Genomic DNA, 16,743 nt, shown 5'->3' with positions numbered 1-16,743 from the left:
AGCAGAAAAGTGCCTGATTAAGAAACATCTAGAGTCCAGTCGCTGGCAGCAAGGGCCCAGCTTGGGACTAGGTGAGGTTCTGGTCTCACCCAGATCAGCAAAGGCAGATAGTACATCTAGGCCAGAAGAGCTCTGTCCACCTTAATTATTTGTTCTCAGCAAGGGGAGGGGATACACTCACGTACTGTTACTCCTCAGCCTGAGAGAAAGCATGCAGACAGTACAGGTGAGTGCACCTGAACTTGATGGAAGAGGATGGCAATATTCCTCTTACCACTTTCCAGCTTACTCTGCCTTTCCCCCAGTAAATCCTGCCTAACACACCCTGCACAGGTCACCCCACTGCTAGAAAGCAACCAACAGCCCCCCATTGGAGCTCTGCACACTCACCTCCTCACCCTCCCTGCCAGCTTCAGCCTCTACTCCAGGGCATTCATTACCCTGACTCACCAGCCCTCTGATGGTGGTCTTTAAGCTCCCTGCTTTTGCTTCTTCACTTGCTCTAGGAAAAGGTGACCCTACAACCCAGCAAGCTTCCAGGCTCCTTCCTGGACGGGGAGTCGTGATCCTAAGAGATTCTTAAATTAGCCCATTTAGCTCTCAGCAGAATTTGAAATGAGATTAAAGGAAAAATATCCTTTGAATGATTTTTCACGATTTAAATAATTTGGCCATCAGTTGTTAGGTGTCCGTCTTTCCTACCAGCACGCATGCTTCCTCGAATGCACCAGGTGCTCAAGAAGAATCTGTGGAATCGCCACTGAATGGTGTGTGTGTCAGGGGAGGAGGGTATTAAGAAGGGAGAACTTCTCTATACACAGATTATTTTAGGAAACATTGGGCTGAATCCAGTGACTGCTGGAACTGGCTCTTCCTGGCTCCGACTGTGCACATCTCTGCCCAGTTCTGCGATCAGTGACACCAAGTTAGTAGCTTAAAATCAGCCAAGGTGGGAGTATTTACACCACGGCAATCTGCAAATGCTCACATCAGGCTTCTTTCAAGGGGCTGGGGGAGTTGGGTGTTAAACATTTGCCAGCACACCACTGACTGGCTCGGATGAGTTCACAGGACGAGTTCAGACTCCATGAAAGAACACGAAGTCACAGCCCACGTTGAGTTCTCCTTGTGCCATCCACATTCAGTCATAGCGTGCTGAGGTTAGAGAACTTATTTAAAATGATCACATAAACGTGGTTTCATGAAGTGATTTATTAACACCAGAGACAGTGGCAGACCCTCTGGAATGATGTGTATAACTGTGGGCACAAGCGTTGAACTGACCTCCACAAAGCAAAGCCCCTCCCTGGACAGACAGGTGTGTTATGTAACAGGACTGATGTATGACAGATTCTAAGCACTTTCCTTTCCTCAGCAATCACTGCTTTTTAGTGTCTTCAACGCAAAGATGAAACAGAAAGTGGAGCTGGCCACCTGCACCATCTGCTGCTAACAACAGCCCTATCGACCCTGGGGCTTACAACCTCACATCTGTGTCGAGGCCGAGAGAGGCAAGCTATCAAAAAAGGGAAGGGAAAGGGAAAACTCTCCTCTGCTCTCTATATTTAGCCATCTTAACTACTCTCAGTCGATGCCTCATTTTGAATCCGTGCTCTTCCGCTCTTCATCTTTTACAGATTTGAAAAAAGCAAGGAGAAAACTCTCTTGTTGCGCTTAGATTATAGATCCTTTTCTTTTGAAGACCAGGTTTTATAACTTTGGTTAAAATATGTTTAGTTGGAAGCTCCCACACTAGATTCTTGATGCCAATGTCTTTGCATACATGCTTTCCCTGCTGGGAATCCATCCATCAAAAAAATGCTACTCTGGGGCCTCCCTGGTGGTGCAAGAGGTTAAGACGCAACCTATGAAGCTTTCTGCAGCCACTGCAGCATGAGTTCAATCCCCAGCCAGGGAACTACCCACATGGCATAACAGACCTCTCCTGACTCGCCCGCTGCTCCCCTCAGCGGTGTATTTCAGTCAATCTGCCTGTTCTGTTCCCCACTCTCTGGTGAATCTTCTCACCCCCCACACCTCTGGCCTGTACCCCAGTACTTATATGCATAAATAAATAAATCTTTTAACAAAAATGCTACTCTGGTCACCAAAAATTTCACCAGACCTCTGCAGGGCATATAAGCCATGCCACTAGTTAGTGTCCATGAAACGCAGACCAATAAAACATAAGTATTCAATGTGGGGGTTCAGCCAGAACCCCTCCCAGCACAGGAGAGGTCAGACAGCCTCACCAGTGGAAGCTCTGATGGCTGGAGGTGCCTCACTGGGTGCCAGAGAGGAGCAGCATGGGTGGCAGAACATGAGGGGATGACATGGTGTCTGAGGGGGCCCCAGAGAGCTGCTCAGTGCCACTGGCAGCCTTCAGTGTGGCTGGGACCAGAGCAGGAGCTCCAGTGACAGGCAGGGAAATGCATGTTGTCTACCAGGAGGAGAGAGGAAGAATGTCACATCACCCAAGGGCTGCACGAATGGAAGGAGCTGGAACAGCATACAGGGTGGGGCAGGTTCATGAACTAAGGTCTCAAGAATGATTTGCTGAGTATCATCCGCTAACTCAGAGAAGCTGTTTCCTCCTGGCTGGGTGCAGTCAATCCTGAAGGAGCACTACTCCACCTCGCTAGCAGAAGGAGAGCTGTTGGTAAGGCACGAGCATGGCCAAGGAAGAAACAGCACTGCGTCCCAGCAAGGAGATGATTGAGACTAAGATTTAGATTCTAAGGACTTTCTGCCACTGAGGAGCCTGTAACTTGAGCAAGGCACTCAAGCTCCCTGGAACTCATTCCTCACCTCTAAATGGAACAGCGTGTGCCAAATTTTGTACAGGGTTGTGTAAAGTTGAGATCCGACAAAGACAGAAAATGTGTGTCAGAAACTATAAAATACTGGCTAACTACAAAGTCTATTATCCTTACTCCTTGGAGGAAAACATCTTACAAAAAGTTGATTAGCCCAACATCTAATTCCGGAAAGCTAAGCAAGAAGTAGGAAAAGAAAAACCCATAAACCCCCAAAATATATCCAACCAACCAACATTCTGTTTGGCCAAGATGTGGATGTCACTTGTTAAGAAAAACTGAAATACTGACTTGTCTTTGCTCAGCACTACACACCTTTATTGGCCCTTGAGTTATCCCAGTGCGGACTAAATAAAGACAAAGTGGAGACTAAACAACTAATGTGGCAAATGTACCTCTTGGTGAGAAGTAAAGGGGAAGCAATGGGCTAGGTTTGGAGGAACTTCTGATGAAGGCACCCCTGAATCTGATAGAGCAGAGCCTGGCAAGCAGGCACCCGAGTCCATTGCCAACTCTGAGCCAAATGGGGAGAGATTTCCCAGCTCAGATGGGGAGAGAAGGCTGATCCCCATATGGCCCTGGACAAAGACTGGAGAGGTGCATGGAAGCTTCTTGGGAAATGTATTGCTGGAAGCAGAGGCTCTTTTAGGCCTTGGGAGAGTATTCAGAGGGTATCCAAAATGGAGGCCAGACCTGACTGGGAAAGAAGTGACCTGGAGAGAGGACAGCATTGTCAGGAAGGGGGGCTATAGCTGGCCTTTGTGGGTACGGAAGCGGGGAGAGCTGGGCAGGTCAGAGAAGGTGTGCATGCAGCCTGGGCCTGCCTGTTACGGAGAGAAGCTTGTGGCTCGACTCACACAGACCATGTGCCTACTGGAGGAAAGACTGCCCGCAGCCCCTGGGTGGAAGAGACCACCCGAGCCGTGCCCATGGCAGACACAGCTCCCGGGGAGAGGCCCGAGGCCCCTGTGCTGCTCTGCCCCCTCCTATCTCTCCTCCTCCAGCAAAAAACGGGTTCATCTGAGCAACACTCGGAGACAGAGGGCCCACCTGCCTGTGGATGGATGAGGGCTAGGAAGGAAAATCAGGAGAAAAGATCATTTGAATCAAGGAGGAGAAAACGCATTCCCTTCCCCTCCTCCCATCTGGGGAGGGCGGGGAGAAACTGTCTGTACTCCCTCCCTTTCAACCTCCTACTCCAAATTTATTTATCACTTCATTTCACATGATAGGAACATGATGTCATTTTTTCTGTTACTCATCACATTAGCAAACATAGCTACTGCCAATTTGCAAAACTGCTGTACATGGGGTCAGTGGGCCAAATGGGGCCCAGCCCAGACCTCACACTTTGCCCCCAAGGTGTAATCACAGCAGGTCCACACCACCCTTTGCCCAGACACCACTGCCATAGGGACACGTGGGACCCCTGGCTCAGAGGGCCGCAGGGAAGGTGGGGCCTCACTATAGAGCAGAGCCGCAGAGGGTTCAGGTCCCATCAGGTCACTGCATGACCCAGGTCAGCACACATGACTGTGCCTCAGTTTCCCCAATTCTTAAAAAGGACAAGGGGCCAATCTTCCAGGGATATTAGGAGGTTCACCCAAGATTGGGGTGCTAATGAAGTGCCTGATATTAAACATCTGAAAAGACTGAGCATCCCCTAGGTGTGGTTCTAGGAGCTGGGGTACATGGTGAAATAGCCCCTGGTCTGCCCACAGGGGACTGTACCCTACAGGGGAGAAAGGCAATGAAAAGCTGGTGCCATGGGATGACAGTTGTGGGAGAGGGGAGGTAAAGAGAGGGAGATAAAGAGCAGGGGCTCCCAAATCCCACTGGTTGTTATTTTGAACAAGCTCCTTAACCCCTCTGGGTCACAATTTTCTCTACTCCAAAGAAAGAAAGAACAGTATCTATCTGATAAGTGTTTTGAGGATTGAAGATAGTAGTTAAAATAACTTCTCACACCATTTGGCAAAGTGCTGGCTTTAAATAACAACGACAGTAATAACAATAACCATGATAGGTGGGGGGGGTGAGGTGGTACAGAAAGGCTCAGCAGAGGGACCTCATCAGGCCTAAGGCGGGAGAAGAGGCTCGTCAGGGACAGTTTCTCAGAGACAAACTTCAAGTCCACATCTAAAGAGTAACATTTGTGAAAATTCACCATGACAGTCTGTGTGGTGGATAGAAAGATCTGATACTGCCTGACCCAGCTTACACCTCAAATTACAGGGAACTGTCTTCCCTGCCTTTGTGGCTGCTGTGGGCTGAGGCACTAGGGGCCCTGCAGCCCCAGTGGGCTCTGGGGAGCCCCCTGGTGGCAGCAACAGCGGTTGACAGGATGGCTGTTCCAGAAGCAGGGTCCCTTCTAGAGGCCAGGCTCTAAAAGCAGCAGGGGGTCAGAAGGGTTCTCAGGAGGCCTGCCCCCCTCTCACTAGCAGAGATGTGATGGGAGCAGGCAGAGAGGAGGCACCTCACCTCCATCACACATGCCGCCACTGACAAGTCAGAGGGCTCTTTTGTACATCATAAACACATCCTAACTCCCTAGGTTCGACAACTGCAAACATATCCAATACATTTTTTCCATCTTACGGTTTTAAAACTTTTCAGGAGACAAGATGCCAACGACTTTCCCAATAAAACTGCCTGGGGCGCAGACACAAACTGCTGTGCATAATTTTTCTAATAAAATCCTGTTTTTATGCCATAAAGATGAGGGGGTGGTTCCTGTAATTAAACCAAGCTTTGGTTCTCACATTTATGTTTTCCAGGATGTTCTATTGGTTAACTACAAAGCCTCCTAACAGTATACAAGTTACTGCCCTGAACCAGTCAGGACCGGAGCCTCCGTGACTGGCCGTCTCTGTGCTCAGCAGCCGCCCAGTGAAAGGACATTTTTATGTACTTGAGGAAGACGTGTGGTTACTGCAGGGCTTGTTTTAATTGAAAGTCCCAGCAGTAAATTTTGATTGCTAAAGCTACAGGCAGATCACTAAGTAATTTGGACAGTCGATTCCGATTTTTCAAGTGAGTGAGACTCCCATTGTCCTGCCAAATCCACTGCAGACTTACCCAGGTCTATGAGAATCGCGTGCTGCTGGGAGGTGAGCTGTTTTAAGAGTTCTTTGTATGGTGTATCTTTTGGCTGCTGTTTACTGGGAAACTGGTGTTTAAGGTGGTATTGCTCGGCGAGGAATTTCCAGATTTCACCCCGGTGATGACGTGGCACACCTTCAAAGGGCGGGGGGAGGAGAGGCAGAAAACAGACTTAATGCACAGAATACAACTTAGTAATGAAAATGAGCAGCTTTATTCCAATGATTTGAATTCTTGTTTCATTATGAATTAGCAAACTAGGAATGGAAAGGAAGCACGCACCCAGAATTGTGTGTATTTGCTTCCTCCCTTCCTTCCTGCACACCTTCTAATCTTCTCTCACTCCCCCGACACCCTCCCACTGCCCTTTCACCTTCCACACGTTTACTGCTCAGACTGGGTGACTGTCCAGGATAAAGTAAATGACATGAACCCCTCTCTGCGTTCTGGGGAGAAAAGACCAAGCACAGAAATCTACAGCGTAAAACATGACCTATGAAAGGGACAGAACCGAAGTGAGGTGCATCAAGTAAAAGATCAAGGCAGCACAGGACCCCCTCCCCAGCGCCTCCCCTTGGGGAAAGGAGGGAAGCGGGTCAGCGTAAGGGCACCATGAGGCTCCCGGCTTGGCTCAGGGCGCATGCGGGGAGGAGGCAGTGAGGGTCAGGCTGAAGGGCCTTAGAGGCAAAATTGAAGCAAGAAACCTGCACTTTATTGGGTAGTTCTAGGGAACTATGGACTGTTTTTGAGCTGGGGGGAGGGTAGTCTGATCAAAACTGAGATTCTGGAACATTGGACATCGTTCTTCAAGGGTGGGCTGAAGGAAGGAACCAGAGGCTGGCCAGGGGACTGTCAGCATAAACATGTCACAGGGAGTATTTAATGAAATGAAACTTTCCTTGGAAGATTATCCAATATTGGGGCCTCCCTGGTGGCGCAAGGGGTTAAGCAACACACTGTGAAGCAATCCGCAGCCTCTGCAGCACGAGTTTGATTCCTGGCTGGCCAGAGAGCAACCCATATGGCTCAGCAGACCTCTCCTGACTCGCCCGCTGCTGCCCTCAGCAGTGTATTTCAGTAGATCTGCCTGTTCTGCTCCCCACTCTGTCTCTGGTGAATCCTCTCACCCCCCAACACCTCTGGCCTTTACCCCAATTCTTGTATGCATAAATAAATCTTTAAAAATTGAGTGATTTAAAATACCTAAAACTATGAAAAGTTCTAAAGTCAATGATGTTATTCAGGGCAGACTTCATTAGAAAAAAATGAGTTCTAGGTCAGTAAGAGAGACCTGCAGGGTCAGAGTTCACATCTCTGTCCTCTCTGATAGGTGTTCTCTTGGGAGATAAGGATCCTCTGAGTTGGGGACTCATCTTTCTTTCCATTGAGGAAAAAATGGGACCTTTCTCCACACTTCCCTGCCCCTCAGAAAGCCTCCTGGCGACAGTTTTCTACCTCCCCTGGTCATCGCTGAGACTCTGCCCTGGCAAACAGCAGCAGCCAGTTCTTGCTGTGAGGTCACAGCCACTGTCAGATTCTGGGCTCTTTACATCATCCTCACAGCAGCCGAGTAAAATACTGTGTCCATCCTCACAGTAAAGATGAGGAAACAGGCTGCAGAGAACTGGTCCTTAACCCACAGCAATGGATGGGGGTGGCCCAGGGAAAGTGCTGCCGCTGTCCCCTGGTGTCCGCCTGTCGCTCTGTCAGGCAGACCGCTGCGCAGATGGGCAGTGGAGAAAGTATTTGATGCTCCTACTTGGCAATAATAAAATAACCACTTGTGGATGTGAACCAGCTGGCAGTTTATTTCACTTAGTATCAGATCCACACAGAAAGCATCCCTCAGCCATCTCCTGAAAATCCACAAGGTATGGTCATTTTTGTCCTTATACTGTGGGAGAATTACAGGGCACTCTTAACTGTCACCACACCCTATGCCTTCTCTAAATATTTGTCTCAGCATTAATCTGATGACCCCGTGGAGGGGGTTGAATGGTGGCCCCCAAAAAATAAGTCCATGTCCTAATCTGGTTCCCAGGAGATATGTCCACATCTTAATCCCTGGAACCTATGAATGTTACCTTATTTGGAAAAAAGGGTTTTGAAGATACAATTTTAAGATCTTGAAATGAGAGCATCATGCTGGATTATCCAGGTGGGCCCTATATCCAATGACAAGTGCCTTTATAAGAGACTCATGGGTGAGAAGATGGAGGAGGAGGCCGTGTGGCTGTGGACCAGACACTGGACATGGCCTGAGTCAGGGAACGCTGACAGCCACCAGGAGCTGTGGAGCCTCACAGCCTGCAGATGCCGTGCCAGGCTCTTGGCTTCCAGAATCATGACAGCAAGATTCCTGTTGTTTCAGCCACCAGTTCTGTGGCAATTTATTACATCAGCAACAGGAAATGAATCCAACCTGCCACCTGCCTTACTTTATGATGCTATTCCTTCTTTCCCTCTTGACTATTCCTGCTCAGCCTACACACACACACCCCTGATATTCAAGCCCTGATCAAAAGTAAATACGGCCTGAAAAACAGTCAGAATATTAAGTGATTTACTGTGGGACTTTTCACAATGTATTTTTTTCGAGCTGGGAAATTTTCCCAAGTTAAGAGATGACCAATTTCCTTTTATTACTAAATCATTCATGTTATCTTATCAGAACTTTGTTTTTCAGAGGAAAAGAAGACTGGCTGTGTCATTGGACAGTACCACATACTCTGTTGTTCAAGAGAAAGCTTAGATTTTTGTGATTTGAAAACAAAGACTTAGTCACATCAGAGCCGATATTTTTGCTAAGAATCATCTGGAATACCCTTTCCCAGGCTTGTTTTGCTTGCACTTGATCAGAAAGCTGGGGGGAGTGACAGGAGGTCCAACCCACCCCATCCCCAAATATACACACTTTTCTATTTTTATGAACTTTAAAAGTAATATATATGCTCACTGTTTAATTAAAAAAAACAAACCTGGAAATACAAAAGGCATAAAGAAGAAAGTGAAAGGTCACTCACAACTAGACATGTAGTGGACATAGGGTCACACGGCCCATCACCCCAATATCTGTGAAACTTGTCATAGGTGTTTTGTACATATATGCACACAGCAACATACAACTGAGCACATGCAGTCTTTTTTTCCATTTCACAAGTTATCTCAAACACGTTTACATCAGCAAACACAGACCTACTGTGTCACTTTCAAGGACTATGACATGGGATGATCACATGGCCGGGGCTTTTTGGTTCTGTTTTGTTTTGCTGGTTGTTAAACAATGTCACAATAAGCATTCTTCCTGCTGCGTTACATTACTGACTGATTAATTTCTAGAATAAGTTTCTATAAATGGCAAACCTGGGTCTGAGGTAAGCTGACTAGGTGCCTGGAGCAACTGCTCATACGACCTCTTCAAGCCCATTCAAGCCTTCTCTGGCTATGAAGTCTGACTTTGAGAACTTAAGAGAAATAATTTAAATATAAACTAAATGGAATCGTTTGAAATGACACAGAATTATTCCTCTCGCAAGCTGACACCCTCTTCCTGCTACGCTGGTCCAATTTTAACTTGGGAAGTTTGTAAACCCTTTCATTCCCGTCACTCAGGGGCTTTTATGTCAGCAGGAGGAGAGGCCACATGACCCACCCAGGATGGGCTCTCTTTCAAGGGCTCTAAAGTGACTTGGCCTCCACCTGAAAGTAGATTCCAATTTAATCTCATTTTGTACTTTGATCTATGAGATGAAGTGTGGTCATTTGATTGGAGTCATACCTTACATGCTGAAAGCAGCTGAATTAATTGACAAAGTCCATTTTACAGTCAGACACACAAAATTTCTTCAGAAAGTGATGTGGCAATTGCAGGGTGGGAGTGCATGGTGCATGGGTCAGCCTTGGCTCATCTCAGGCTGTGAGCTATTCAGTCATCTTTCCCAATCTCCCTACACAGGTTTCAGATGCCTTTAGCTTTTCTATCAGTACCCCAGTAAAATGCATGATGAAAACTAACATGCAGGAACCAGGCTTCTAAGCAGCTCAAACATGTGGGACAGCTGTCACATGTGCTTTACTTACTGTAAAAGGAAAAGTATCCACCTGTTCCTTCTCTGCTTTCTCTTTTTTCAAAACAGCTACCTGGAGTTCACTGGTACAAGGTCAGCCTTGGTACCACGGGCACCAAGCCTTGAGAAGCGATCCTTTATGTGGCCCACGCCTCTCACTCCACCAGCCAGGCGGAGGTGAGAACACCCCCCAAAGGTCACACTGGGTGCTGCCGGTCAATTCGGAGGCTGAGCCCTCACCACCCACCGCGTTTCCAGTCTCTGAGTGCCGCACCGCCCAGGCGCAGCTCAACCACACAGGTGCAAGCCAGCTTTGAGGCCTGGTCCAGCACTCAGCTTGCTCTGAGCCTGACTTTCCTCACTCACCCACAGAAAGAGGAAAGTCCTAAGCAGCAATAACTACTATGATTACTAAAAGTGATGCTGTCAAAACTCAGATAAAGGCTTAAATAAAGCCCAACAGCCTATAAAAAAACTGCTTTGCTCTACCTACTCTCCTGGATATGAATAATGTATGTGGAACATCTTCCACTGAATAGTACAGTCAGGAGAAAACCATCGATTTAAATGTATTTGCAATCTTTACTCTAAACATCTGGTTATTCATGACTAAATCACCCAAAACTCAGTACCACCAAAATCAAATTAGACTCAGAAAGCTTGAGAGAAGACATTAATATATATTTTAAAAGAACAGTTGGTTAAAATGAACACTAATCACCCAAGTTAAGCTCTAAAATGTTCCTTCTCAAGCTATTCACAGTAAAAAGCCAGCTTTTTTTTCTTTAATTTCCCAATCCACTAAAGACGAGTACTTTCATAAAATATAGTAAAAATGAAATAAGTAGCAGGCCTCCCTGGTGGCTCAAGGGGTTAAGCACCACACTATGAAGCAATCCACAGCCTCCGCAGCACGAGTTCGATCCCCGGCCGGCCAGAGAGAAACCCACATGGCATAGCAGACCTCTCCCGTCTCGCCTGCTGTTCCCCTCAGCAGTGTATTTTAGTCAGTGTGCCTGTTCTTTTCCCCACTCTGTCTCTGGCGAATCCTCTTACCCCCCGCATCTCTCGCCTGTACCCCAGCTCTTGTATGCATAAATAAACAAATCTTTAAAAAAAATTAAAAAATGAATTAAGTAGAAAAGTGAAATGAGAAAAAAAGACTGATGAAATGAAAGTTCACATTTTATAAAAATTAGGCTCACTCTGTCACATTGCTGGAAGTTTCCAAATGCTTAGTCTCAAGTTCTGTACTCACTTGGGCCAGAATAGTTCAGACCACACTTAATTAGCAGGTGCTGCCCTTTCCAGGGGTCTTTCAGCACTGTGGCCAGCACAGAGTGCCCTGGACATCAGCCCAGCTGCCCCTCTGACAGTCACTGTCGGCCCCCGCCCCTCACACATGTGGACCCTGGGGCTCACAGAGGGGAAGGCATTAGCCTGAGGCCACTTGGCAAGCGAGTGGGCTGTGATCAGCCCTGTGCTGCCTATCTGACGTCTGTGCTGACTTGTCTCCCGAGAGTTCCCAGGAAGCACCATGCTATTCATTTTTCAGTTTCAATTTAACTCAGAGTAGATCATCAGATCATTGCCCAGTTTGTGGGCAACGAAGCCCTTGGGTTTTCCTCTGCCTTCTTCTCGCTTCCTGGACTGAGGGAGCATTTTAATTGATTTAATTAAGAGGGATAATGAAAGGTGATGAAACACACATCCATTAACTAAGATACCTGAAAACAGACATGCTAAATAGGAGAGAGAGGGCCACTAAAACTGGACTTCATTTTTCTTTTATTCCCTATTTCTCCTCCCCTATCATCAATGAAGAGTGAGGCCAACTGGCCTGATTCCCAATAAAGCTTACCTTGCCCAACAGCTGAATGCATTTTTTCCATGTCAAACTTGATTTTTGATCTTCCTGGAGTGCTGAGCATCTTCTCCCACACTGTAGTCACTTCTTTAAGACAAGGAGTGATTTCTTCATAGTCAAGCTTTAGACGTTTATTCAGCAAATCATTTTCAGAAGCTGGAACAGATCACGTGAGAGCATGTTAGAAGTGGGCACTAGAGCCACAAGTCTTCTCTCCACAGCAAGGGGGTGCCCACCTCCACCACTAAGGTGTCCAGCAGTTTCAGGCAGCTTAACAGCCCAGTTACTGCCCCACCCCACTTGCTTTGTCCTGGAAAAAGCTAGAAAACCTAAGAGGTCTCCTGATTTCTCTGACCCTTTCTCTACCTGGGTCTTGTTGGCTCTGCTGCTAAAATGGATCCCCCATCTATCCAATTCTTTCCATCTCTACTGCCACCCAATGAAATCATTAATATCTCAAGGGCAGGAGTTACATGTTAGAATTTCTAGTGGCTGGCATGGAGAGAGCTCAAAATACTTTTTCATTGAAACTAGGGGACAAGCACATTCCTTCCTTCTCAGAGCCAAGTCCCTTTAGGTCGCTTCTAAACTGCTCACATTTCTGCTTCCTGGAGTTGAACACAGTAAATCTCCATCTCCTTCTGGCAACTTCTCAAACATATGAAAACAGCAATTTCTCCCCACCAATATTATTCAGCTTAACACTGCATTAAAAACTATACCAAAATTACTAAAGTGGTGGTGGGGGGTGAGAAAAATAAAGGAAAACCTTTAATTAATGATTCTAAGAAAGATTAAAACTGACAACCTCACTCCCACCTAAAACCACCAATTTCTATTTATACATAGTGGCAGTGAATTATCAGTCCCAGAATCATCCCACACCATGTCTCTGATCCAGATAATGAATTTATTAGAAGAGCAGTTAAGGTATGTAGCTAAGTATAAGTTAATACTGGCTTCTGCGCAGCTGACAAATTCTTTATAATATTCGGTGTCTTAAATACTTCATAGTAATTTTTAATCTTGATGATACTCCAAGGCATGGTTTTGGATGAAAAAACTGAGGTACCCAGCGCTGAACAGCAACCCCAGGTGCCAGAGCAGGAGGCAGAGGTAGCCTGGACCCCTACCCCTTCTCCACCAGCTGGGGTCTTGCCGGCGTTGTTAACTAGACTGTCTTTCCAGGACTAGGCAGTGTCCATTAGGGTCCTTAAATATTTGCTAGAATCCAGAGGAGCTATCTGGGTCTAGAGTTTTCTTTGTGTGAGATGGTTTCAAACCAAACCTGATCTATAAATTTGGATTTTCTTTTCTTTCTCTTCCTTTCAGTTTTGGTAATTTGCATGGTTCAAGAAGTTTGTCCATTTCATCTAAGTTGTTCAGCTTATTGGCATCACTTGGATCTTAGTCCTGCAGACATTGGTAAGTCTGTGCACACCTCCCGTGAGTCTGACTCCCCACCGCACCCCCATTTTATTCAGGAGTCCAAGCTTGAGCAGACTCTTTACTCTGCCCAGGACCCAGTGCTAGGGGCAGCATGGAAAGCCTCAGGCTTAACTGCTATGCATCTGAACTCGATTTCCTATTACTTTTTAAATGAAAATTACAGCCACTTCATTAAGTGCTCTGGTGAGGATTAAGTGAGTTGAAATATACTAAACATCTATAAAATATCTGCAAGTGCTCCACAAATTATCAAAAATAGAAAGACAAATAATAGAGGGGACAAAAGGTTCCTTTACACATAACGCACTAAAAACCTAAAATAAGCAACTGTCATTTTCCACATTAGACACTGAGCTAGTGCTCACTCAGTTGGCTAATGGCAACCTGATGGTAAGACCTTGCTTATTGGATGCATGAATTGTCTACTCCACTGACCCCCAATCACTGCCTTCTAGTACAAATACTCTGAAGATGGCACTGAAAGACTGAAGAGATCCCTCACCCAAGCCTCCTCCTGTGGGTGCAGAAACACAAGCTCAGAGACAACCAGCTTGTGTTACTTAGCAGCTGGCAGATGACTGAGTGCCTCCAGGCCTCACACTGCCTCCCTACTTTTGTGATTCTCCATCTACCACCTTTATTCTTTTCCTTCTTTCTTTGAAGAAATCATTTCCAAGATCCCATCAAAAAATCCCCTATACCTACAGGATTTTTTTTACATCAACCCCAGATTTTTTTGGCTAACACAACACACTGTACATGTCCTGAGAGTTGAGTCAGCCCCTGTGGCAACTCGGGTTCAGCACTACTCTTGCTCAACAGTGACTGCAAGCAGCACTGGGCTCTCCATGCCAATGCACATTTCTCTGGCAGCAAATTCTGCTGCGAGCACGTCTGGCTACACCAAACAGCCCATGAGCAACATGGGCATCCTGCTCTGAGGTCAACAGTACAGAAATATCTGGCCAAAAGATTCAGCTGGAAAGGCTTGTTCCAAGCTTTCTGCTGTCAGCCTGCGCAGCATCCTGCTGTTTCAGTCTCCTGACAATACTGGCAAAAATCAGCGGCCCCCAAATGTCTCATCAACCCAGGCACTGGTGCACACCTCCAACAAAAGCCAGGGCTCCATGGTCAAAACTTCCAATACAAGACCAAGCTGTTCACAGCATTACGTGCACTATTTTAATAGTAGTTTTACAGAAATCTTTATCTCAATATTTAATAAACCAGCATACACAAAGGTGAAAGTTTAGTTGAAGATGTTGAGACACCACAGATATTTGTAAGGCTTAACTTTACTCCCAGTATTCAGTGGACATTTGGGGGTATCTGGAGCCAAATGAGGCCAAATGTACCTTTGCAAGAGTCATCTAGAACATGTATCACCATGTAACATGGATGAAAGAGCTGCCATGGCCTTTGGACTGATGTTCAAGCTGACAAGCCAGCCCATGGCATGGGGGGTTTATGCATGACCACCCCAACTCTGCTCCACTAACAAATGCCCTCACCCAACCGCTACTATCTCTTATGAAAGTTTAGAAAAAGAGGGCTGAGTGACCGGGGGGCTAATTAAATGACCCCCAAACTTGTAGAGATTTTAGAAAAACTGCACTCAATGTTTAATATTTTTTACAACCATCATGCAGCATTTGTTTAACCAGGGGAAAACCTTTTTAAAATTCAAATATCTTCAATGACAACTCAAAATTCAATGAGTTATCACATTATGCAGATGGAGTATCTGTAACATTTTAATCTTTGTAGTTCATCATGAAATGAGGCATCATGATGAATCATTTCAACAACCAGTCACCTGCTGACCAACACGCGTGACCGTCCTGAGCTACATCCCACCATCCTGCATTTTGCTGCTCACATCTTTGCTTAATAAGAGGGGGCAGAGGAAAGGCCTGCTGATTCGGGACAGAGGCAGTGCATTTTAGGTCCAGCACCACTGGGATTTTGCTCTTTAACTTTGGGGAAAGCACAATTCCGTTTCCAATGGTCTACCATAGAGTGACGTAAATTTAGATGATATGGTTTGGTGCTTTCTCAGATGTGGTAATTCCAGAAAAGCAGTGAGATTTGATCCACATATTTCAAAGTCACAAAACTGACTTACGCATAGCAAGACCCTCCTGATACATGTTCTTTAATTTCTTTCCCAGGCAACATGCAAGTCAGCCTGAACCCGTGATCATCAGTCACTCCCAGTTTTAACATTTCTTTATAAAGCAATTGGGGGAAATGCAGTAGAGTGACTCTCCTTAATACATAGTGCACATCCCTGGTTTGTTCTTGTCAAACCTTGCTTCTACAATAAAACGAAAAAGTTCTGTCCTCCATCTCACCCCAACAAAACTTACTAAATATTTTTAGGCAATTCATGATTAGGCTCTTATTGATTATTCTTTTCTCAGCAACACAGGTACCATATACATTGATGATGCGTTCTATATTATGTACAGTCAGCTTATTGTGTTTTTACCACAAAGGTAAACAAACATGATAAGGCTTACAGGGCTAAATAGAGAAATGATTTCAGACAGTAAAAACGAAAGCCTGTGCAGAACTGAACACTGACAGGTGAAATAGAAAGATGCGGGCGAGGGCAGGTGAACTTAATGCAATACTAGGTAAGGCGTTGCAGGTAACATAGGAAGCTCTCCCTGCTCACTCTAGACTGTAGTCATCAGTTGTACAGCTTCACACAGGCTTTGCTTTTGTGGCAAGCTGGGCTTGTCTCATCAATTACAGTCTCCATTCCTCCCAAGAAGCCTTGATCCCTACTTTACAGCTGTGCCCACATTTGCCACGGCTGTCATCTGCAAGATTAGCCAGGCGAGGCACTCAGGTTTACGAGGCTTATGACCTACATCCGACTATAACTGACTTGCTAAGTCCAGTCAACACATAAATGGATTTAAGTGCTGTGCTTCAAAACTGTCATTCAGCTAATGACAGGCTCACAGATGCCATCGCTGTCACATCTCCTTTAGATACCTGCTTTCAGAATTGCCTTCAAAAACACACCAAAAACATGTAAATATAAAGCAGGAGGAGACATATGCATCCCCCTCCACAGCACCCCCAGCATCCCTCAGCTCTGAGGCCGTGTGCTAGGGAGCTCAGTCCATCCACAGCAGCTATTCCCAGTGTCGACTGCTTTTATATCAAAGGACCTTCTTACTCCCTATTTAACTTCCTGTTTTTGGTCAAAGCTGACATACTTAGTTGAACTATAAACCTTATTCAGCAGATTTGGAGTTTTCATACCTTTAGTTCTATACAAACATCAAGATAAAAGGTGAGGGTTTAGAATCAATGAGGACGTTTGGTGAAAAGTACTCTATTGGCAAAACTGCTCTGGGCAGGGGGCATGCCTGAACCACCTGCACAGCTTTCTGCAGGAAGGTGCGCCCCGACTTCGGAGCAAAAC

The 16,743-nt window shown here is 46.0% G+C and overlaps 1 protein-coding gene and 1 long non-coding RNA gene across 4 annotated transcripts in view; one reads left to right on the top strand and one right to left on the bottom strand.

Annotated features, from left to right (window-relative positions):
• Positions 1 to 16,743, bottom strand: part of TBC1D1 (TBC1 domain family member 1) — a 193,676-nt gene that overhangs the window by 20,433 nt on the left and 156,500 nt on the right. For all 3 annotated transcript variants that reach the window (XM_037529597.2, XM_037529598.2, XM_037529599.2), the window contains 2 exons: positions 11,847 to 12,008; positions 5,895 to 6,053 (listed from right to left, as the gene is read on the bottom strand). In XM_037529597.2, coding sequence (XP_037385494.1) covers positions 5,895 to 6,053; positions 11,847 to 12,008 — 321 coding nt within the window. The remainder of the gene's footprint in view (positions 1 to 5,894; positions 6,054 to 11,846; positions 12,009 to 16,743) is intronic.
• LOC119260622 (uncharacterized) lies at positions 7,475 to 15,638 on the top strand. Its single transcript, XR_005128769.1, has 4 exons — positions 7,475 to 7,789; positions 10,055 to 10,162; positions 13,185 to 13,277; positions 15,473 to 15,638. It is a non-coding gene; the product is annotated as an uncharacterized LOC119260622 (long non-coding RNA).

The sequence above is a fragment of the Talpa occidentalis genome, unplaced genomic scaffold, assembly GCF_014898055.3.
Source record: "Talpa occidentalis isolate TD23 unplaced genomic scaffold, MPIMG_talOcc4v2.1 talOcc4.6, whole genome shotgun sequence".
In the NCBI taxonomy this organism is placed as follows: Eukaryota; Metazoa; Chordata; class Mammalia; order Eulipotyphla; family Talpidae; genus Talpa; species Talpa occidentalis.
This window is presented reverse-complemented; position numbering and strand designations above follow the sequence as displayed.